This window comes from Apodemus sylvaticus, chromosome 3 (genome assembly GCF_947179515.1).
Source record: "Apodemus sylvaticus chromosome 3, mApoSyl1.1, whole genome shotgun sequence".
NCBI lineage: Eukaryota > Metazoa > Chordata > Mammalia > Rodentia > Muridae > Apodemus > Apodemus sylvaticus.
The window spans coordinates 117,837,326-117,862,598 of record NC_067474.1 but is presented as its reverse complement, the minus strand read 5'-3'; the positions used below and the strand labels follow the sequence as shown (position 1 = coordinate 117,862,598).

The window sequence follows — 25,273 nt, the reverse complement described above, 5'->3', positions numbered from 1 at the left end:
ACATTTTGACTCCATGGAGTAAAGCATGACCTGTATGTACCCATCCCCCGTCCTAACATTTCTGGGTTCAAGTTCCATTTTGCTTCCATGAGTCTCCTCCTTCTTTGGGTTGTATTCTCTTCTTTCTAGTCTGCTAACTTCTCCTGTGTGTGTATTGTGAGCTTTAGTGTTTTTGGTGTCAGGTACTAGGTTTCAATCAATCCCCAGAGTTGATTTTTATCATGGAGTTAAGTTACTAAGGAACAGTTCCATCTTTCAGAGTCTTGCTTCTGAGATTTCTCATGTGGTATTGTAGGAGGGAGGGCACAGGCCATCACTGACCATTCTTTATGTGAGTTCTCTAACCTACGCTCTACAATCATGAAGCTTTCTAGTCTGGCTAATGGATGTGGAAGCTGGGACCAGTCCTGTGTGGACCCTACATCCCTTTCTTCCCTATCAGTTCATATTAGAGTTTTAAAAAGTAGTTTTAAAGAAGATAACTACTTAATCTAGTAACGTTTATTTTGGGTGTGTGTGTATATGTGTGTGTGTGTGTGTGTGTGTGTGTGTGTATGTGTATACATATATACAAACTTTTGTATCTTGAGTATCTAGGTGACCCTTGGCAAGTATCAGATACTTAATAAGCCATTTTTAACTGAATGTTAAATGGTATGATTACATGTACCATTAAGCCTGGAATTTGTGGGCCTATGAGAAGGATGGATTAGATATACAGATCTTTAAAGAGGCAAGCTATTTTGAATAAGAGGAGCTGGTTCAAGCTACCTAAACAACACTAATATTCAGGAGAACTTGGTAGAAAAGCATCTCTGAAAGTCTACTGAATATTCCAATAAGTATTTTTTTCTTAACAGCTGAGGAGGAAGACAAGAAAAAATGCAATTTCATATAGTTACAGCCAGAGAGAATTTGAGAGGAAAATAAATGGCAGATTTGGAGAAAATGACTGGACAAACTGGAGACTGACAATAGCTCAATAGCTTGAGGCAGTATCATTGTCAAGGCAGAACCTCTGCTCATCTTTCAGTGGGCTGAATCCAGGCACTTTGCCAGTCACACCAGTGGACATCGTGTTTCTCAGTTAAACTGGTGGGGATGTTTATTGTGTTCAAGATGGCCTGGGAGATGCCACTAGGGTTAGGGCTTATACTTTGCATTTGCAGAGTCTGTAACACATATGGTCCTTAAGAATTTATATTGCATACAGTTTTATGCTTTATAGAAATGACCATTATTCTAGGACTTCAGGAAGAAAAATATTAAGAACTCATGGGACTATGGGATTGCAAGATGGTACAACCACTTTGGAAATCAGTCTGGCTGTTCCTCAGAAATCTGGGCATGACATAAAGCCAGACACTCTAAAGCTAATAGAAAAGAAACTGGGGAAGACCCTTGAGGACATCGGTACAGGGAGAAAGTTTCTGAACAGAACACCAATAGCGTATGCTCTAAGAGCAAGAATTGACAAATGGGACCTCATAAGGTTACAGAGTTTCTGTAAGGCAAAGGACACCATCAAGAGGACAGATCGGCAACCAACAAATTGGGAAAAGATCTTCACCAATCCTACATCAGATAGAGGGCTAATATCCAATATATATAAAGAACTCAAGAAGTTAGACTCCAGAAAACCGAACAACCCTATTAAAAAATGGGGTACAGAGTTAAACAAAGAATTCTCACCTGAAGAACTTCGGATGGCGGAGAAGCATCTTAAAAAATGCTCAACTTCATTAGTCATTAGGAAAATGCAAATCAAAACAACCCTAAGATTTCATCTTACACCAGTCAGAAGGGCTAAGATTAAAAATTCAGGAGACAGCAGGTGTTGGAGAGGGTGCGGAGAAAGAGGAACACTCCTCCACTGCTGGTGGGGTTGCAAATTGGTACAACCACTCTGGAAAGCAGTTTGGCGGTTCCTCCGAAAACTGGGCACCTCACTTCCAGAAGATCCTGCTATACCACTCCTGGGCATATACCCAGAGGATTCCCCACCATGTAATAAGGATACATGCTCTACTATGTTCATAGCAGCCCTATTTATAATTGCCAGATGCTGGAAAGAACCCAGGTATCCCTCAACAGAAGAGTGGATACAAAAAATGTGGTATATCTACACAATGGAGTACTATTCAGCCATTGGAAACAATGAATTCATGAAATTCTTAGGCAAATGGATGGAGCTAGAGAACATCATACTAAGTGAGGTAACCCAGACTCAAAAGGTGAATCATGGTATGCACTCACTAATAAGTGGTTATTAACCTAGAAAACTGGAATACCCAAAACATAATCCACACATCAAATGAGATACAAGAAGAAAGCAGGAGTGGTCCCTGGTTCTGGAAAGACTCAGTGAAACAGTATTTGGCAAAACCAGAACGGGGAACTGGGAAGGGGTGGGAGGGAGGACAGGGGAAGAGAAGGGGGCTTACAGGACTTTCGGGGAGTGGGGGGGGGGGCTAGAAAAGGGGAAATCATTTGAAATGTAAATAAATTATATCGAATAAAAAAAAAAGAATGAAAAAAAAAAAAAGAAATCTGGGCATGATACTTCCTGAGGACCCTGCTATACCACTCCTGGGCATATACCCAGAGGATTCCCGGCATGCAATAAGGACACATGTTCCACTATGTTCAAAGAAGCCCTGTTTGTAATAGCCAGAAGCTGGAAAGAACCCAGGTGTCCCTCAACGGAGGAATGGATACAAAAAATGTGGTATATTTACATAATGGAGTACTATTCAGCCATCAGAAACAATGAATTCATGAAATTCTTAGTCAAATGGATGAATCTGGAGAACACCATACTAAGTGAGGCAGCCCAGTCTCAAAAGATCAATCATGGTATGCACTCACTGATAAGTAGATATTAGCCTAGAAATGTGGAATACCCAAGACATAATCCACAAATTAAATGATGTCCAAGAGGAACGGAGGAGTGGCCCCTGGTTCTGGAAGGACTCAGTGCAGCAGTATAGGGGAATACCAGAACAGGGTAGTGGGAAGGGGTGGGTGGGGGAATAGGGAGAGGGAAGAGGGATTATGGGAGTGGGGAGCCAGAAAAGGAGAAATCATTTGAAATGTAAATAAAAAATATATCGAATAAATAAAAAAATGATACTTTCTGAAGATTTTGGGTTTTAAACTCATAGAGAAACTATGAGAGACAGATAATAAATAATAAAGTTTATGACCCTGAAACAAAAGTCCAAGTTCACTTTTTTTGATAATCAGAGTGGAAGAATAATAAAAACAAATATGGGCAAGTTGGGCAAGCTGAAAGCTGCCTGAGAGGATATTGAAATTCTTGATGAAGACGGAGCTGAGGACTTCCTCCCACATCAGCCCCTCCCCCCACATACACCAATGAAAGCACAACCAAAGACACAGGAGCTGTGTGACTTGGGCTAACAGCTGAGAGGCAACATAATTCACAGACCAACCCCTTAGCCATAACTCTTGTGTCTTTGGTGGATCAAGAAGGAAGAACTTTGTGAAGAACCAACACCTTTATGATCACATAGGGAGAAATGCAACAAAACAGCAGAACTCCCAGACACCAAGCTCTTCTCAACATGATAAAATTTCCCCCTTCCCATCTGCTTCAAGAAGTAAAAGCTTCCTTCTGAGGCTAAGGATTCAACACATCTCAAAGAAACTTAGCACATTTGGGGACAATAAGAAAAGTCCACTGTGTCTTAATTCTGTGTCCACTCAAGTCTTCATGGCTGCTCATAGTCCAGATCCCACTGGTGGTGTGACCAAAACAAACATTCTTCAGATGGACATGTTCGTCACCATTTGGAAGAGGAGCTGTCACATTTCAGTGTAATTAGTTTCTCTCCAGGAATCCAATGGTAGGTCTTCTTAGAATTCTCTAGTAGATTTCAAGTTGATTTAAGCCTGATGGTGGTGGAACACACCTTTAATCCCAGCTCTCAGGAGCAAAGATAGTCACATATCTGTGAGTTTGAGGGCAGCATGTGGTTTGCAGAGAGAGTTTCAGAATAGCCAGGTCTACACAGAGAAACTCTGTCTCAAAAAAAAAATAACAAAAATAAAACAACAAAACAACCAACAACAACAAAAAAAGAAAGTTAATTTTTAAAAGTATCCCTCATAATCAAAATAAATGGGTAAAGGAAGCCAATATTCCTTTTTTAAAATTTTTATTAACAATTTTATTTGTTTATATTTCAAATATTATCCCCCTTCCCGGTCTACCCTCCACAAACCCCACACTCCCTCCCCTTGGCCTCTAAAATGATGCTCCCCCACCCACTTACCCACTCCCACCTCAGCCCTCTAACAACACACATCTGGGGAATCGAGCCTCCACAGGACCAAGTACTTCCCCTCCCACTGATGCCAGATGAGGCAGTCCTCTGCTACATATGCACCTGGCCGTGCATGACTCCCTCCAGGTATACTATCTGGTTGCTGACTTAGTCTCTGGGAGCTCTGAGGGGTCTGCTTAGTTGATACTGTTGTTCTTCCTATACGGTTGCAGTCCCCTTCAGCTGCTCCAGCTCTTCCCCTAACTCATCCATTGGGGTCTCTGGGCTGAGTCCAATGATTGGCTGTGAGTATTTGCATCTGTCTTGTCAGGAGCTGGCAGGGCCTCTCAGAGGACAGCCATACCAGTCTCCTGTTTTCAAGCATACCTTGGCATCAGCAATAGTGTCAGGATTTGGTGTCTGCAGATGGAATGGATTGCATGGTGGGGTAGTCTCTGGACGGCCTTTCCTTCAGCCTCTGCTCCATTTTTTATTTCTGCATTTCCTTCAGATAGGAACAATTCTGGTTTAAAAAATTTGAGATGGGTGGGTGTCCCCATCCCTCCACTGGGGGCCATGTCTATCTACCAGAGGTGGTTTCTTCGGGTTCTATCTTCCTGTTGTTGGGTACTTCAGCTAATGTCATCCCCAGTGGGTCCTGGAATCCTCTTGCATCCCTGGATTTTGGGACTTTCTAGTGGTTTCTCAAGTGCCCCACACCCACTGCTACTTATTTCTATTAGTCCATCTGGACTTCTCTTGTGTCCCATAAGTTTGGGTATGCCATGCCTTCATTTTTGTTAAATTCTAGAAAGTCTTTAATTTATTTTACTCCTGACCAAGTTATCATTGAAAAGAGAGTTGTTCCATTTCCATGAGTATGTGGGTTTTTTCTGTTGTTTTTATTGTTATTGAAGACCAACTTTGGTCTGTGGTGATCTGATAGACTGCATGGGATTATTTTAATCTTCTTGTATCTGTTGAGGCTTTTTTGTGTCTGATTATATGGTCAGTTTTGGAGGAGGTACCATGAGGGGCTGAGAAAAAGATATATGCTTTTGTTTTAGGGTAAAATTTGGTTCATAACTTCTGTTAGTTTCACTGTGTATCTGTTTAGTTTTTGCTTCCACGCTCTGTCCATTGGTAAGAGTTGGGTGTTGAAGTCTCCCTCTAATATTTTGTGAGGATCAACATGTGTTTTGAATTTTAGTAACATTTCTTTTTACAGATTTGGATGCCCTTGCATTTGGGGCATAGATGTTCAGAATTGAGAGTTCATCTGGGTGGATTTTTTTTTTCTTTGACTAGTGTACTGGCTGGTTTTGTGTGTCAACTTGACACAGGCTGGAGTTATCACAGAGAAAGAAGCTTCAGTTGAGGAAATGCCTCCACAAGATTCAGCTGTAAGGCATTTTCTCAATTAGTAAAGTAGGGGGGAGAGCCCCTTGTGTGTGCTACCATCCCTGGGCTGGTAGTCTTGGGCTCTATAAAAAGCAAGCCAAGCAAGCCAGGGGAAGCAAGTCAGTAAGTAGCATCCTTCCATGGCCTCTGCATCAGCTCCTGCTTCCTGACTTGCTTGAGTTCCAGTCCTTACTTCCTTTGGTGATGAACAGCAGTCTGGAAGTGTAAGCTGAATAAGCCCTTTTCTCCCCAACTTTTATTTTTTGGTCATGATGTTTTATGTTGGGATAGAAATAGAAACCTTGGCTAAAACAGTGAGTATGAAGTGACCTTCCCCATATCTTTTGATAACTTTTGGTTGAAAGTCTATTTTATTGGATATTAGAATGACAACCCAAGCTTGTTTCTTGGGACCATTTGCTTAGAAAATTTTTTTTAGCCTTTAAGTCTGAGGTCTTTGTCACTGAGGTGTTTTTCCTGTTTGCAACAAAATGCTGGGTCCTGTTTATGTATCCAGTATGTTAGCCTATGTCTTTTTATTGGAGAATTGAGTCCATTGATGTTGAGAGATATTAAAGACCAAAGGTTGTTAGTAAGATTGTAAATTCCTGGGTTTTGTTGATGTTATTGTTAGTGATGGTATTTTGTTTGTGTGGGTGTCTTCTTTTTGGTTTGTTCTTAGATGATATATTTCTTGGTTTTTTTTTTTGTTTGTTTTGTTTTTTTGTTTTTTTGGGTGTAGTTTCCCCCTTTGTGTTGGAGTTTTGCCTCTATTATCCTCCATTAGGCTGGACTAGTGGAAAGATATTGTTTAACTTTTGTTTTGTCATAGAATATCTTGGTTTCTCCATCTATGGTGATTGAGAGTTTTGTTGGATATAGTAGCCTACACTGCCATTTGCATTCTCTTAGGGTCTGTATGACATTTGTCTGAGATCCTCTGGCTTTTAGAGTTTCTGTTGAGAAGTCTGGTGTAATTCTGATAAGTCTGCCTTTATAGGTTACTTGGTCTTTTCCCCTTACTGCTTTTAATATTCTTTCTTTTTCTGTGTATTTAATGCTTTGATTATTATGTGATCGGATGAATTTTCTTTCTGTTGAATCTGTTTGGTATTCTGTAGGCTTCTTATACATTTATGACAATCTCTGTCTTAAGGTTAGGAAAGTTTTCTTCTTTGATTTTATTGAAGATGTTCCCTGGCCCTTTGCATTGGGAATCTTCTCTCTTTTCTAATCTAATATTATTCTTAGATTTTGTTTTTTCACTGTGTCCTGAATTTCCTGTATGTTTTGGTTAGAAGCTTTTTGCACTTTGTATTTTCTTTGATTGTTGTGTTGATATCTACTATGATATCTTCTATGCCTGAGATTCTCTTTTCTATCTTTTGTAATCTGTTGGTGATGCTTGAGTCAGTAACTCCTGATCTCTTTGCTACATTTTCCATCTCCAGGGTTACCTCCCTTTGTAATTTCTTTATTATTTCTATTTTCATTTTTAGATCCTGGATAGATTTGTTCAATTCCTTCACATATTTTTTGTGTTTTCCTGTATTTCTTTAAGGAATTTATGTGTTTCCTCTTTAAGGACTTCTACCCATTTACCTATCTTATCCTGTATTTCTTTAAGGAAATTGTTTATGTCCTCCTTAAGGTCCTCTATCATCTTCATGAGATGGTATTTTAGGTTGGAATCTTTGTTTTCAGGTGCATTAGGGCATGCAGGGCCTGCTGTGGTGAGAGAACTGGGTTCTGATGGTAGCAAGTGGCATTGGTTTCTGTTGCTTATATTCTTGTTCTTTCCTCTCGTCATCTGGTTATCTCAGGTGTTAACTGGCTTTGCTGTCTCTGACTGGGTCCTGTCCCTCCTGTGACCCTCTGAGCCTTATTGTGATGAACCTCCTGGTAGTCAAGCTGTCTCTGGCATAGGCCAAGTTGTGGGCTGAAAGAAGATGTGTCTCTGGCAGGGCAGGCTGTATAGGGTCCAACTCTGCTGGGGCCTGTGGGGGACTCAGTTAGTCCAGATATTGGCGTGAAGGGGATATATTTCACCTGTGAGTCTGGTTGTGATGGATCTCCTGGGAGTCAAGCTGTCTCTGGGTGTGGGAGGGGTCTGGAGTGCCTGTTCTGCCCTGAGCCAAGTTCACCAATATTCTTCTTTGAAGGATTGAAATAGCTATCAGTTGAAAGATCCTTCTTTATGTTCCTTCTAGTGGACTTACAAACCTACTCAGACTTTGATGTATAGGCTCATGAGACTCAGGAAATACATCTCACAAGTCCAGGAAAGCTCTAACAAGATTCACAGGTCCTCAGCCAAAGTAATAGACTCAGTAAATAATACCCTAGAGAATAGATTCCCCATCTTTGGAGCTGCCTACATGACATACAGAGAGCTCCAGGCTTGCAGCTTCCTACTAGAGTGGGCTTTTCTGTTATATAGCTGCCTTTGAATTGTTCATGATCCTATGATCTATAATCTTGTAAGTCTTCCCAAGAAACTCAAGGTTTTGTCAAACTGTACATTGGTAGAATTTTTGTGTTGGTGTGGTGTGTGGATGTGTGTGTGTGTGTGTGTGTGTGTGTGTGTGTCAGAGAGAGAGAGAGAGAGAGAGAGAGAGAGAGAGAGAGAGAGAGAGAGAGAGGTGTCTTCTTTGGAAAGACTCTCACACAATACACCTCCCCTGTCTTCTGCTTCATTGCAAAAACTGACTTACCAAACATAAATATTTCTATTAATTCTTTGAAAATTTCACATTCTGTATTGTGTTCATACCTCACTCCTCCCCATGGTTCCCTCCAACATCCACACTTCACTCTTCCCACACTCCCAACTTCATATCCTCTTTTTAAACACACACACACACACACACACACACACACACACACACACACACAAATATAATCCAATTCTGCTATCCATGTGTACTCCTTGATGGGGGGAGGGCTAGCCACTGGCCTGTGATTAACCTACTAGAGACTACACCCTCAAAAAGAATCTCTCTGTCTCTTATAAAATGACTTCAAAGCTTGGTTTCTCCATCCAACTTTCCAGGCTGATGTCATTGGTGTTCATGGTTCTCTCTGGTATTTTTAGTTTCCTTCCCCTAGCAGCAGTAGCATAATGCCCATTGTTATTAGAACGTGCTTAAATAGTTCTTATATGTTAAATTATCTCCTCCAGGTATCTCTCCATCACACTCTTCATAGTGCTTTCCCCCTCTATGCTTTGCCTCTTACCTCTACTTACCTCTTTACTCTCCGAGAACACACTACTGTGCCATCACTTGACTGAAAATGCTGTCTTGTCACCAGAGATCCTCATGGAGATTTCCCTTCCTCTGTTGTGCACTCAGGTATACCATTGTGATCAATTTCTTTCTTAAAATAGTCATCTTTCAATGAGGGTGCACACCTTTAATTCTAGCACTTGGGAGACAGAGGTAGGAGGATCTCTGTGTTCAAGGCCAACCTGGTCTACAGAGTGAGTTTTAGGCTACCCACCTCCGACACAAAGTTCTCCTGTAAATTTCCTAGTAGTATGGTTTCTCTCTCTTTTGAAGGTGTATCCCTTTGTATTAAACATTACGTTATACATTACAGAGTGCCTCAAAGATTAGTCCTGTCCCATGCCCTTCTTCTTACTATATTCTCTCTCTCTCTCTCTCTCTCTCTCTCTCTCTCTCTCTCTCTCTCTCTCTCTCTCCTCTCTCTCTCTCTCTTTCTCTCTCTCTCTGCCTAGGATATCACCATAGGATGCTTTGTAACATTACAAGAAGTGCCACAGAAAGGCACACATGAAGCACAGTAGTCGAACACCTACCTCTTTTTATAGTAGAGGATACCAAAAACTCTCATAAGACACATGTGTAAAAATCAGCAGACTTCAATGTATTTGTTCACAAAAAATACCAGTAAAACTCATTGGTCAGTCTTATTCCCTATCCCTTTTTCCAATTACACATTCCTTCACTTGTATAGCCAATAATGTGTGTGTGTGTGTATACATATATATGGTTGCAAATGCATGTATGATAAATTCTAGACTAGAATTATTTGTGTTCAGACTGTCATATTCAGTTACCTCATCCACATGACCCACTTCTTGTCACAAATACAGCCCTCTCCCCCAAAACATCAATACATGCCTTCCTGATAAATGTAACTTCCCTTGTATTTCCTGTTTCTGAGAAAGACTTTACCACTTTTCCATAAGTCAAAAAAAATTGACATTTATTCTCGTCTTTTCCTCCTTAACTTAGCCCATTCCCAAGACTTGTAAATGCAGTTCCACATAACTCCATATGCATTCATTTTTCATTTCTCTTTATCCCCACAGTCTCTTCCTGATCTACCATTTTGGTTACCATTTTGTCATGGTTTGGTTATAGCTTATAATGAGATTATAACTCCAAATATGTCTACACACTATAATTAGGAGAGTCACTCCAGATGAAAGTGTGGCTATAATACTTTTCTACTTTACAATGTTGATGGAATCCCATTGTGTTTAAAGAAAAGCAAAAGTTTTATCATGTACCATTGGGTCACATGAGATTGATTGATGATACCTCACAAAGAAACATTGTTTACTGCTCTACACTGCGTCACACAGGGCTTCTTTCTCCTCGTCCTTGGAACTCTGCTGCCTCCCACTACAGGACTTCAGCTATCAGCTGTGTTTTAGCCATAAATGTTTCTTTTCCTCTTTTCATACAGGTTGACAAAGGTTGCTTCTTCTTCAGATAACTTGTATCAGAGCCTAAGACCCTAACTTTTAAAAATGGTAATTGCATCAGTATCTAATGGACCTGGAGGAGGCCAGAAGAGAGCTTCAGATTCTCAAGAACTCAAGTTACTGATGGCTGTGAGCCACCATGTGGGTGTAGGAATTGAAACTGGGTCCTTAATATGAGCAAGAATTGTACTAAACTGCTAAGCAATCTCTCTGGTCCCTTCTCACACTAATGCAAAGGTTCCATATGACCTCCTAGGAGGTATGCTTTCTGAGCGAGTTCCAACGCCCTAAAGAGTTAGGTGCTTTCACATGGTCCTCTATTTGGTCCTCTATTCTAGCACTTCTTGTACTGCCACTAATATTTTGGCCTGCACATCTATTTTTCCATGTCTTCCAGTGCACAAGATGCACACAAGGCAATGAGTTTTATCATAGCACCTAAAAGAATGTTAGAGGCCTGTTTGGATGAAGGCCTGAGAAACAAGCTTCCTATATGAGCTTAGTTCACCACCTCGTTCTCTGAATGCCTCTTCATATTCCAGGTATCTCAGAAACTGGAATTCCTCTTACTATGGTGGGCCATGAATACCAGAATGCCTTTTCATAAACCAGCCATGAAAAATAAATACATCACTCTGATATTCTATATCACATTGTGGCAATCTGTAAAAACATTCTTTGGTATACTTTGCTTGATTGTAGGCTAGAAGATTCTACTCCAGATAGGAACCTAAACTCAGAAAAGAGGAATCATGCTGATAGGCTAAAGAAGAACACCAGCAGACTGGGCTTCTTCTGATCAGTTATTATTAACTCATATCATTGATGAGATGGTGTCAGCTATGACCTTTCATAATGGGTGAAAAAGAGCTTATCCCCATTTCTGACTCTGTAGACTAAGTCTATGCTTGTTGATATATTCTATAACAGCTGATGAAGATCCATGGGAATTGGTAGAGGGAGTCTTTAGTACCCCTTCCCTGCTCTATTATATATTCTATGAAGCTACATACTTGATGGAGGAGGGAAATTTCCTCAGTACAAAGGACCTAAGGCCTTACCTATGAATGTGTTTACCTGTTGGATGAGTTGAACAGAGCAAAAATGTGTTTGGAGAGCCCCTCTGTTGTAAAAGTGATTTCATGTCTACAGACACATGATTTCCTAGATATTAAAAGGATGTGGCAATAAATTTTTTAAATTATAATTAGGAGCCTTTGAGAATGAGAAAGAATACATTATAAACTATAACCCTATGAACATTTAATAGGCAAACACTACCTATTCTCTAAAACCAAGCACTATAGATCACCAAGCATGACATCAGCCACATGACACATTCTGAACAGATTATGAACATGTAGTTTTGGAAGGAGGTAACTAACAGGAGTTTGCATGCAAAATGGTCTCTTGTCTGTTAGGTTAGTAGATAGCACCAAGGAGTGGGTGCTCTAGATATGGTATGACTGCGTTTCAGTAAAATATTTCCTAATATGCTCTTGGCCAGGTCTGCCTAGTGATGGTGTAGCTGGTTTGACTTACATTCCCTGCAATTCTCTTGCCTATAGAGCATTGTTTAAGAGAACACTGCAGATCTGGAAGACAGAGGTAACAACTCCATTCCTGGTCCTATCCTGCTCATCATTTTTTAATCTCAATGTATATGAAAATATTAACTTAATTGTGAAAGATAAAGCTCAAAAGTGCTAAGGAGGGTGTGATATCTGAACTATCAGAATCACAATCCAAAATAATTTTTAGGTTAGAATAAATAACAATTCTATGTATGAAGTTGTTTCTCTATATATGTTATCTAACTTAGCCATGACAATATGCTATTAATATTAGTTTTACTTGCTGCATGCTTGGAATATGTCAGAAGCTTTGTTAAAATAGCCTGTCATTCTAAATAATCTTTTACTACAGATTGCAGGGATTCCTTTTATAGAAAAGAAAACTGAGATGAAGACCTTTCCTAAGCTCACAAAGTTGGTACTAGAGCAAGAATTCATGCTGGACTTTTAGATGAAATGTATCAGGGAAGTACAAATTTTTGGACAAGGTTTAGAAATTCAGTTGTAGAAGGATAGAGAAGGTTCAATTCATGGGAATAGGTGTGGAAAGCTTTGGTTGTCTGTGCATCTCCTTGAGAATCACCCAGAAGAGTCATCAAGGTCCCCAGATGAACACAATCTCAGCCAAGAGACAGTGCTATCAACAAAGATGGGTAAGAGTCACACTACTCCTCTTCAATGGTCAAAATACACTTTTGGGTCTGGAACTCTGACCTTGTATAGATAAGCCCAGGATGACTTGATCAGAATTATCAAGGTAAGTCACATGAAAAATGGCTACAAAAACTACCGCATAGAAAAGATGCTACTTCTCCTTACTTGAAATTGACACTCCTGCACACATTGAGTCACATGCCAAAGACATGATTAACTCTCATTTCACTGATAAGGATACTGAAGGCACAAGGTTTTACAGCAGTTCCCAAAGACTTGTGAGACACCAAGAGTCTGTCTGGCTCTTATTTTCAGCTCGAACACAAAATTGGAATAGGACTTACATACTGTGATGGTTAGTGTTACTTGTCAACTTGACACATGTAGAATCACCTGGGAAGCCCCTCAATGAGGGACTGTCTAGATCAGGTTGGCCTGTGCATATTTCTTAATTACATTAATTGATAGGAGAAGGCTCAGTCTTAGTGGCGGTAACCAGTCCTTTGGTTTGGATCTCAAAAATTATGAAAAGAGCAAAATGAATGAAATACAAGCATGCATGCATGCATTTTCCTTTTGCTATTTTTTCCTATTGTATATATATTTTTAGTTTATATTTCAAATGTTATCCCCCTACTGTTTTCCCTCCACAAGCTCTCTATCCCCTCCCCCCTCCCCCTGCCTCTGTGAGGGTACTTCCCCACCCACTCTTGCCTCAGCAGCCTAGCGATCCCCTAAAAAGGGGCGAACAGAGCTTAACAGAGAATGTTCAACTGAGCAAGCTCGAATGGACAAGAAGCACCTACAGAAATGTTCAACATCCTTAGTCATCAGGGAAATGTAAATCAAAACGACCCTGAGATTCCACCTCACACCAGTCAGAATGACTAAGATCAAAAACTCAGGTGACAGCAGATGCTGGTGAGAAGGTGAAGAAAGAGGAATACACCTCCATTGTTGATGGGATTGCAAGCTGGTACAACTACTCTAGAAATCAGTCTGTCAGTTCCTCAGAAAATTGGACATAGGACCACTCCTGGGCATATACCCAGAAGCTGCTCTAACATGTAATAAGGACATGTATCCCACTATGTTTATAGCAGCCATATTTATAATAGCCAGAAGCTGGAAACAACCTAGATGCCCTTCAACAGAGGAATGGATATAGAAAATGTGGTATATTTATACAATGGAGTACTACTCAGCTATTAAAAACAATGATTTCATGAAATTTATAGACAAATGGATAGATCTAGAAAATATCATCCTAAGGAAGGCCAAACAGTAGATGTTTCAGCCCTACTTAGAAGGGGGAACAAAATAATCAAGGGAAGTAGAGGGTGGGAGGGACTTGGGAGGAAGAGAGGAGGGGGAGGGGAAAAAGAGAAGGATCAAGTATGGGAAGAGATGGAGATGTACAGAGGGTCAGGAAATTGAACAGAGGTGTGTAGCAATGGGGGATGGGGAACTGGGGTAGCAACCAGAAAGTCCCAGACACCAGGAAAGCAAGAGCCTCCCAGCCCCCCCCCACCCCCCACCCCCACCCCCGGGATGACATTAGCTGAAAAACCCCACAAAGAGGTAGGAGAACCTGTCGTGACAATATCCAGAGGTTAGGCATGGCCCCCTGGTTGAAGGATGGGGCCACCCACCCATCTCCAAAATTTTAACCCAGAATTGCTCCTGTCTAAAGGAAATACAGGGACAAAAAGTGGAGCAGAGACTGAAGGAAAGGCCATCCAGAGACTGCCCCACCTGGGGATCCATCTCACATGTAGAAACAAAACCCAGATACAATTGCGGATGCCAAGAAGTGCTTGCTGACAGGAGCCTGATACAGCTCTCTCCTCAGAGGCTCTGCCAAATCCTGACCAATACAGATGTGGATGCTCACAGCCAACCATTGGACTGAGCATGGGGACCCCAATGGGGAAGTTAGGGTGAGGACTGTAGCTGAAGGGGTTTGAAACCTCATAGGAAGAATAACAATATCAACCAACCAGACCTCTCAAAGCTCCCAGGGACTAAACCACCAACTAAAGAGGACACAGGGGGTACCCATGGCTCCAGCTGGATACTGGCCCCTTGGTCCAGTGGAGGCTTGATCACCCAGGATGGGGAACCTGTGGATGTGACTAGCTATTCCAAGGTATTGCCATACTGATTTCCCTATGGTGAAGACTAACTTGGAATTTTGTTCCAATTAAAGCCTTTTATCTCCTCAGCTGTCTTTGACAGAATGTCTTGTTGGCAGGAGATATTAAACTAGGATACATACATGATGTCTCATAGCTGTCTGTAACTTCAGTCCCAGAGTACCTGCTCTCTTCTTGTTTCTGTGGTCACCAGATGTGCATTTAGAGCACAGACATACATGCAGACAAACACCCATGTTCATAAAAGTTAAATAAATAATAAATAAGTTTTAAAATGAGCAGAAATTAAGCGAGAAGTCATTAGGAAAAATAAAACTGAGACAGGACCAAACTCACTGCTAAAAAAACATCACACAGAGCATGCCAAGCTGAGGTCATGGGGTTCACAGTGACTACTGAAGGCTTCAGGCCTGCATGTCTTGGAGACAGAACCAGTGAGATACTGCTCTATTCTTACATTACTGTCAGCTGGGGAGAATTAAAAATCTGGTGTGTAGGCCTCTAGGCCTCTAGGAAAAGCTACTTCAGTCAGGGCTCTGGAGGAGAATAGAACCCAAACAGCATTAAAAACATATATGTTTTCCAGGCTAAGGACCCTTCCGTAGAAAACAGAACAGAGAGCATTTTAGGCATAATTATTAGCTAAACTTTTTGTACCAACATTTGTAACCAATTCCGTTTTGTCATTGTATCAGATAATAATGTCCAGTCAGAAACTGGATGGTGGAAAAGTCCTGGCTAGAACTAACAGGCAAGCTTTTGATTTTCTAAAGAAATTCAGCAATTTCCTCTTACTGAACGATTCATCTAGAGCAGACTCTTTTCTGGCCAGAAGGCCACTTCTTTGTGGCTGAGTTAGTAAGAGCTACTCACTGAGTGTCTGTCCCCTCCTACGCATGCACACACGCACTCAGGATGACTTATTTTAAAATGATGACTTTGAGACGTGATAACATTTAAACAGTTCTTTCTAGAAGAGCATAACCTACGAGCAAAGGCATAGACCGCTGGCTGGGTGTCAGGGAGCATTCCTGTGCTCTGAGGGTTGTGGTCTAGGTGACACTTTTAGACCTCAGACTCCTTGTGTGTCAAATGAGTCAACAGGTTTCTCTACATTGAGCTAAATTATGATGATTCTGAGTGTCACTGTGGTAGCCTACACCGCCCAGCTGACCATGCCTTTTATTGACCTGAGAGATTAAACTCTTCAGAATTCTAAAGAGGTAGAAGGGAATGACTCAAGGTGAACAAGTGGTTTTGTTTGTTGGTCTTCACCATCCTCCTTCCTGGACCAAGGCGCTGGGTGAATAATCTGCTGAGAAGAAAATGAAATGTTCTGAGCCATGGGACTTTTTGGACCCAGAGAATACGAAACTTCAGTTACAACTTGGATGAGCAAAGTGGCCCGCTTTTTTTTTTTTTTTTTTTTTTTTTTAAGTAAGGTAAAGAGGAAGAAGGGAAAAAAACCCTGCTTTAATATATTAGAATTGACCATGAAATGAATGGGGCTACAATCTAATTTATTCATGCTTTTGTTTATTCAGCTCATATAAAAGTCTCTTAAGAATGCATTTGAGCACAATATATAATAGTAATAATATTATAACATACATTGTGAGAAACTTTTGAAAACAATATAACGTCCACCTGGAACAATGCAGTGTTACAGACGTACGAACCCATTGGTCATGCACATTTTGTGCCATTTTCTTTAACTGTTGTCACAATGCTGAACTGAAGCATGACACGTATTTTACAAACTGAAACTGACACCAGGAAGAGGCCTCACAAGTGTTATCAGAAGCTTCACATTTGCGTAATTTACGACATCAGTTCACATTCTATGATAAAAATTCACATTGTCTTCTTGTTGCCTTTGTTGAAATTGAACGTGGCTCCTCTGCTCATGAGCAGTATGGAGACTAGCTCTTCCAAGTCAGGAGTTTGGGGATACTCAGTATCATCTGTGATCAAATGTAGTGTTGTTTGTTTTTAGAAGGAAAAGTCACAATTAGAGTACAGCCCAGTGACAACCCAACTCATGCATCCAGAGATTTGGATAGAACCTGGGTAAAAAAGAAAAACACGACCTCCTAGTGCTCCTAGCCCCTACCAAACTATACAAAATAAAACTTCAGTATAAACCATTTAGTATCTAATATGATAATTCTGTTTGCAAAACCAGCTCATCAAAGTGTTGGACAGAATTAGGGACTCAGACAAGGAAAGGGCAGACCCTTGGAACAACGGCCATTCCTGTCCTTAACTGCTAACGGGGCTTCATGTCTCTCTTAAGCAATGTTTGGGATCTATAATACACAATACAAAACATTACAAGAAAAGGTTGCAACTCTTAGGCAGAGTTTTCTACACAAATTTAACACCACCATTGGCAGGCAATGTTAGATATATAAATTAATAACTTACAAAACATTACAATATGTACATTATGTAATAAATACATGGTTATAAACAGGAAGAGAGGGAAGTGTTAGTGCAGGGGGCAGTACAAGACAAAGACGGCAGCATTAAATTGAAAACAGTATGCTTGAGTGAAGGAGGGGTGAGAGAGGGAGGGTGGTAGGTGGTGGGCAGCTCACAGTGGCCTGGAGGCTGGATGCAGCTTCATACATGGCCTTAGGTGACTGAGCAGTCCATAGACTGTTGGCAACCATCAGCTTTTTCTACAGACCTCCTGGTTTGTTGAGCATGAGTTTAAAGCAAAGCACAGAGACTTCCCTAGGGGAAAACGGTGCTCAAAGCAGGCAAACAACTAAGTTGCGGGGGCCACTACGAAGTCAGATTGGACAAAGAGAAGGAAGTAGCCTGTGGTTAGAACTGCATCTGTCCTGTCTATTTGCAAAAGTTAACTGGAGGAAAGCCAAAGATATTGCCCAAGAAAGATGGGAAACTGCTTTCTTTCTTTTTCTTTTTTGTTTTTCCAGAAAGACTCAAAAAAACTTTGTAGAAGTTGGTACTAAACTCTAGATATTCAACAGGCCTTTCAAAGACACGAAAACATTTTACAAAAAAGGCACACAGGTTGGCAGACAACGGGATGGGTGAGATTTTATAGATGAAGTTGTTAGTGAGTTCAGTCACCTGTCAGGACAGGTTCCCAACACCTAGTGCAGAGCAATCTCTCAGCTTTGTGTCTTCTGTTTTCAAGCCATTTAGCTGTGGTGGGAACTGGCCTCTACTACCACACACTGCGGTCTCCGCCAAGCTTGCAGGCAAGGCAAGGCAGCATGGAACTGCTGTTTGCTTCACGGCCTGGCATTCTGGCTCCAAACTCAAGTAATTGGAAAGGCCAGGTGGCCTTTGTCCTGTGCAGGCCTTGGCCACAGTAGGTTGGCCTTACCACTCAGCTGGCATGCTTGTCAAGGGTGGAATGTTCATCTCCACACAGAGGGAGATTATGTGTCGATCGGAGACTTGTCTTCTGTTGCAATGTCTATGTCAGTCTCTTCCAGGGAATCCCTGTTCTCTGGATCGATCACACAGAGCGTCTTTGTGCTACTGAAATAGTTGTGGCCTTCTCCCTCCTTGTCTGGTCCTTCAGAATCCTCTTCTTCAAGGGTCAGTTCAAACTGAAACTTCTCCATCAGACCTTGGCAGTCCCTGCTTCTCTCATCCAATGGCGGGGAGGGGCTCTGGGGTATCATACTCTGGTACCAGTTCCTGTTATCTTCTAGTGTATCCAGGATGTCTTGAGCATCAGGCTGAACCAGGTCTGCCCAGGTCTCCCACAGTGGATGGACAATGTAGTCAATGAAACCAACCTGGAGGAAAAGAGGACCACACAACTGTTACTGCATGGGCCCTTGAAAACCAAGCACCCTGTCTTGGTTTCTGTATAAACAGAAAAGGAAACCCAAGGAAACCAATAATAAGATTTGTTTTTTTTGATCACTTGCTATATGGTAGGCTCTGGACTACCTCTCAATCCTGCAAAGTATTGTTGCCTGCTGTGTACAAAGGAAGAAACTGAGAATCATGGAGACCAGCTATGGTACAGAGGTTAGCTTGGAAAGGGTAGACATGGGCCTTGGTCTCCACCTCATCCGGCTTCAAAGCCTGTGTTCATCTCACTGCAAGAGTCTTTCCTTTCACATCTGCCAGCTAGGTCTGGATATAACTGGGAATGACTTTGTCACTGCTTGGATTCTGTGAGTCATTCTCTGAAGGAAGCCCCAAGTCTGAAATGTTCTGATTCAATATTCTCTCCCTGATAACTATTAAATATGTTACTGTGCCAAGATGACAGGATCTGGCCCTCCACTATTCTGGAACTTCTCAAGCCTTTGCCTGTAGAAGAATATTTAAAATAATAATAAAATACTAGAAAACAATTCCAACCCTAAACAAACAAATCTCTCCAGTGTGGGTACTGCAGCTATTGTTTAGGATCCACAGTGTATGCAGTTTTTTTCCATCAGGAGAAAGAAGGAAAATAAAAACAACTTAGCAGTTCCTTTTGCCTGTGTCCAAGAGCATAAATCAAGGCTGTGACTCTGTTGTGGTTTACACAGGGGCGATGCATCCTGCAGGAGCTAGCTAAGTGGCCTTAAACTGACCTCCTCGCTGTCAGCCAAACAGGAAACATTGGAGATTGGAGCAGGTAAAGAGAATAGGCTCCAGTGAATGAGGGAATGGAATTCCCCTGTCAGGGTATGGGTGGAGCCTGAGGGAGCGATGCTGAGTTGGATCAAAGGGGAGAAGAGCTAGGATATTTTGAGGACATTATGTTTTATCTTTTCACTCTGCTGGAAGCCTTTCTTTTTCAGTATTCTGGTATATGGCCAGTCATTTAATATACTCAAATTATATGTACAAGAACTTTGGTCAGATTCTGCCCTACCTCACCCCATATGTGCATGTACATGTACATGTATGTATGTCGTTGTGTGTGTGTGTGTGTGTGTGTATGTGTGTGTGTATGTGTGTGTATGGGGTGTGTGCCCATGCGTGCACATATTATGCCTTTTAATGGTTCTTTTCCAACTTAATGAGCAAGACTCATACTAAAGTAAGGGCAGCTGTGATCTGCACTAGTTTCAGGAATTTGGCTGGATGATTCAGATATTACTTTGTTCCCACCCACTCATTTTTTCTCTTATCTCTTTATATATGGTTTAAAGGATTTTAGAGGTCATTTTCAAAGTGCTTTCCAGGGACTAGAAAGAAGCCCACAGTGACAAGCATCCATAACATAACACTGCACAGTCATTTAATTTTTCCACGGGCTTTGCTTTTAGTTAGAAACACATCAGCCTTTTATGGAAGATCATTGCTAGTTGTTTATTCCCTAGGACCTGGGATGAGAAAACCCCAAATACTAAACTTCTAGTTAGAAGCTTTCTTTCCAGATCAAGCATATGATGTTCAGCAGAGCCCATGAACTAAACAGCAGTGTGGATGAAGATATCATGGCACCTGGGGAGACCTGTGCACATGACAGAGAGGACAACTACGTTACTAAGGAGATGACAAACTGAACCAAGAGGCCAACTATTATTTATTTGTTTGTTTTCTTGCTTCTTTTGCCTTACACTGGGAAGATACTTTAGCCACATTGCAAAGAGGGGTCTTTGTCTCATCTTTGAAATGGTGGCATTGTGCCTGACTAAGGAGTGCAACAGATGTGTGTGGAGCACAGAATTGAGCTCCTGGATGGAGAAGGGACGAGGAAAAATCTAGGCATGATAAATATGATGGAATTAAATGTGTAGTTGCTTCTTTATCATTTCATAGACACACACACACACACACACACACACACACACACACTGGTTAAAAGAAAGGAACTATTGGTAGAGCTCATAAACACATTGAAAAAAACTGTCAGTGTAGATACCTGGGATTTTTCCACTGAAGCTGTGTGTTTATCACACATTGGACTAATCTCCATTCCCCTCTCCCGTTCTTTGTCTCCCTGTTGGAAAAACTCCTCCATGATACGATCAGTCCATTGCCGATACAATTCCAAGGACTTGGTGGGGTTGCTCAGGTCTGCACAGTGTACCATGTTGCGAAGAACCTGAAATGATCAAGTTTTGGAAAATCCCATAAGACTAAGCATAAATGCCACCAGAGCATCTTATCCCTCTCATTCCAGTACACTTCGTACCAAGAACATTTTAGTTGAATATAATTACCATATACCCATCAAAAGAGCAGTATTTCAATGGTGCTGGCCAGGGTTGGTTATTTATAATTAGAGTCTCAAAAAGGAAGTGTGTATATTTTCCTAGACTGAGAGTTTTTGAGTTTAAAAACCAAATTTGAGAAGTCAAATTCTGCTAACATTTCTTTCCTTAGTTTGGAAAGAATGCAAAGAATGACACAAAGTAGTTACTTCTAGATTTTCCATGTGTGGAAAAAGAACAGCTGATAGCTATTTCTTTAGCAAAATCAGACCTAGTAAAGTCGCAGTTGGTGGAATTTATATTCAGATGTGAGCTTTGGGGATCAATATTCACGTATACCTTATTACAAAGACATTGCAACTCAATTTTAGAACTAAGCAAGTCAATAAATACAGTATCACTTACTTCATAAATGAAATTTATAAACTTGTTTTAAAAATATACCCAAAGGTTTAGTAATAACCTAGGTCATGGAACTAACCAAACTTCTATTTTAGTTTTCTAAATACTGCTTGGTTTTGTTTAGTTTGGCTTTGTGTTGTGTCAGATACCTGTATCCGATCAGTATAGTTGTCCAGGAGGAGAACACCGGAGCTTGTCACCTTTTTGGTTTCTACCATCGTTTTAAGGTCAGCCAGGAGACTCATGTGTTTGGACATATCAGTTGCTAACACCTTGAGTGAAGACAGAATCAAAACTCTTAAGTCAGTCTATACAAGAAAATGGCAAATGTAGGTGAGGGATACAGGCAGGCATCTTACCATGTCAATCACCATTTTCCTGAGTGTCTGACGTTGCTTTTTGGTAAGATTCTGAAAGATGTCGCAGTGTTCTTCTTGTAGCAGTTTGAATCCTACAGCAAGGTGATGGTTTTCCAGCACAGATTCATCATTATACATCAAAGCAAGTTCAGAATCTAATAAAGAAAAATGATGACCATAAGAATGTAATAAAACTGTATAATGCAAACACTGGCATCGCTTCAATATGACACTTGATCTAGCTCATTTTAAATTATTTCAAGAGCTGTCATCCGTAGGTCATTACATGCTACGGAAGCAGAGCAAAAGATGATTCCTTGAGATATTACAACACGACTTTTCTCTTTCTTTTTTCATTTCATTTTAACATTAGATAAACTGTATTTTCATCTCAGCTTACAATTTCCTTTAAGTCTTCGTGAATTTTGTATTTTGAAAAAGAATGAAATGAAAACACAGATGTGTTATCAAATGTATTAAGATTTTCAAACTATGCTCACTTTCATATATGCTCCCCAACCTCTGGCAATTGTGAGTTTAGATCTTCAAAAATATGATGTGTTGGCATATAATTTTATTTTAACTCAATAATGTAGCTTCTGGAGGTTTCTATAAATTTGACAGCTGAGCAGGAATCATTTTTTAAACAATGTTGATGTTAGATTTTCCCTTTTCTGGGTTTCTATACCAGAAACTGCAATGGCTAGGCACTCAGACTACAACTTCCACTCTGCTTTATCTGTATTTTGTCTGACACAGCTTTGTACCCAAGTGTGTGATCATCAAACTCATTAAGACATGTTTTATCTTAACTAAGAATAACAACCAAGTGATGTAGTGTGTGCCTACTACACACTAGTTCTCTCTCTCTCTCTCTCTCTCTCTCTCTCTCTCTGACCATAGCTTTCTCTGAAGTAATTTGAACCCCCTTGTTCTGTTCACTCTGTAGCCAAGGACACAGATTTACTAACTTGCTTTATATGTGTCAATACTCTAAGTATCTATATTGCCTTTGATAAACAAATTCATCAGCATGTTAAATTGACTAAACTAACCCATGCAAAGATACAGGTACCCAAAGTTTATGTTGTTGATGTTTTTAAAATGCAAGAACAAGACATTAAAATTAAAAAAAGAAACCAGTGTTTCCCAAGCTTAGGATATGGAGCTCTTTTGAAGATAAAGACAAGGACAAACAACAGAAAACCTCTTCTAGCAGAAAGCTCAGACAGTACTTTCATAAAACTGCCAGTACTAGATGTCATCAATCATGATCATAATGAGATAACCAATATTATCAAAAGAAAATGTACATAGAGATGGAGCATTTACTGAGACAATGAATGAATTTTGAATAGCATGAAAATCAAATGTTTGAGTATGATAAAGCCCTGGGAATAGTTTCAGATCCTGAGGCTGATCAAACTATGTCTTGCTTCTCCACAGTCTGTAGTCAAAGCTGGGCAGTTGGAAGAAAATGTGTATGCCTTTAATGACGCTTCCCTCTTGAACTGTAGGGACCTACTCCAGTGTTCCTCGAGGAATCTTACTTCTTTATGAAGGCTGGAACACTCAGGCCCAGCATCTCTGTCTATTCAGGATAGAGGGACACTCATGGCTTATTATGTTATGTATGTTAGCTTCACAAAAGACTGAGAATCACTATCATATACCCAAGCTTTCCTCGTCTTGCCAGCCCACTCCAAATCTTTTATTCTTTTTTTTTCCATATTGTATTTTTCCAAACTTTGGAGCTTTGTTTTTATGGCTTGCCTCTGACCCCCTCCAAGTTCTCCATCACCTCAAACACTGTGTTGACAAACTGGACACGGTATCCAGGAAAGGCCTGAGCCATTTCCATGGAATGGAAGGATTACCTCATTATTGCCCTTGTTATTACCCACAATGAAAACATTAGGAGGAAAAGGCTGCAGTGAATCACAGAATAATCTGGAATAATTGTGCAGTGGTGAACTCACTTGTATTGATGAGAAACTGATTGGAGACTCCAGGATGATCGACATCATGGATGGCAGCTGCAAAAATGGCAGCGAGGATTTCCAGGTCTGTGAAGACAGCCTGTGGGTTCAAAGGAGTCCATTAACTCCATATCCAAAGTACCTGTCTCACTCTTCAGTTTCATCTTGTTCAAGTACTACATTTCACTCTTGTTGGGAAAGGCACTGTTGATTTTTATGAGAGCTCAGGATGTTGATGGAATTAAGAATAAGACTCTGTTTATCACCATAAAATCTCTGATGGGAGAAAGCTGATGGCCAGAACTCATCCCATATTGAGTCCGTAGCTTGAGGTTTGGGTAAGTCATTAGCACAATGTTGACGATGTGTGTGAGTGGCTGTAGTTGGTGGCTTGGATTTATGGCAGTATGATGCTTATGTAATGCATCCTGTGCCAGCCAGAGAAGCAAGTCACACTGCTCTGGGAACATGGCAGATAGTAACTTTCATACCCAGGCAGACTTAGTAACTAGGGATAGAAAAGGCTAAACTCCTGCCTTGGGAGGCAAATGATAAAATGTTTGCCAAAGTTTATTTTATAGTGAGGTCACAGGCTGTCGTATATTTAGTAATTCATCCGCATACCCACTGCATGTTTACTCTAGGCTAGAGTTGAGAACATTTCTAACAAACAAACCCTAATGTCATACCGCTTTGCTTCTTCACACTGTCATGAAGACCTCCCTCTCTGTCCTCTTCCTTCCCCATGTATAGTGATTTCAGTCTTGCTCTTGTTAGGCACACAGTGCTTCTGGTTCTTAAGCCTATTTGAAGACTCTTCTGTTCATTCATTAGCTGACTTTCTACTTCTTCCCCCGAAAGACCAATGCTATTACATATCAAGCAGTCTAGACTCCCTTTTCTAAGTCTGCAACACTCAGCCAATTTAGAGCCAAATAATAAGTGAATAGTGCTTGCTACCTGACTTCATGAGTGTAAATTCTGATTTTCCCATTAGGGGGATTAAATACTCTTACTTCCATCTTGCATTGCAAGTTGTCTTAGATTGCTTGTCTCAGACCATATGAAAGTCAAGCAAACAGCTTAGTCTTTCTCCAACTCCCAAAGTGTGTCTGTCAAGGTGGCTAGATAAGGCATGGCCAATCTTTTCTGGCAGCAGGCAGTACATTTTGGATGTACCTAGTTACTCACTACTGCCATTTGCCCAGAAGTGGCATGGCTGGGCACATTACTAATTATGATAGCTCGTGAGAAAACTTGAACTACAAGGGAAAGAGTTGTAGCCATTTCTACAGAGGTTTTAGGGAGCAGTTTTTCTTAACTTCTGTCTGCTCTTGATTTTCACTTACTACTTTGAATTCCTGAGAAAATAAGTCTATAGATGTTTATCCCTAACAGAGACTACACAGAAGATTTCATATAATATATACATTATATCCTCCTTGGGTCCTGGAATGAATACATATTGGGCAATTCAGATGATTGCATACAGTGTGTATGGACTGTATGACAGACACTAAAGAAGATGCCTTGAGATACAGGGTATCCCTTACTAGGAATATGATGAAAATAAAT

General features: G+C 40.7%; 1 protein-coding gene across 1 annotated transcript in view; it reads right to left on the bottom strand.

Annotated features, from left to right (window-relative positions):
• Window positions 1-16,325: 16,325 nt before the first annotated feature.
• Window positions 16,326-25,273, bottom strand: part of LOC127681000 (cAMP-specific 3',5'-cyclic phosphodiesterase 4B) — a 37,398-nt gene continuing 28,450 nt past the window's right edge. Inside the window, exons 6-10 of the mRNA XM_052176860.1 lie at window positions 23,699-23,798; window positions 21,720-21,874; window positions 21,510-21,632; window positions 20,667-20,849; window positions 16,326-18,591 (exon numbers count right to left, since the gene is read on the bottom strand). Coding sequence (XP_052032820.1) covers window positions 18,226-18,591; window positions 20,667-20,849; window positions 21,510-21,632; window positions 21,720-21,874; window positions 23,699-23,798 — 927 coding nt within the window. The 3' untranslated portion in view covers window positions 16,326-18,225. The remainder of the gene's footprint in view (window positions 18,592-20,666; window positions 20,850-21,509; window positions 21,633-21,719; window positions 21,875-23,698; window positions 23,799-25,273) is intronic.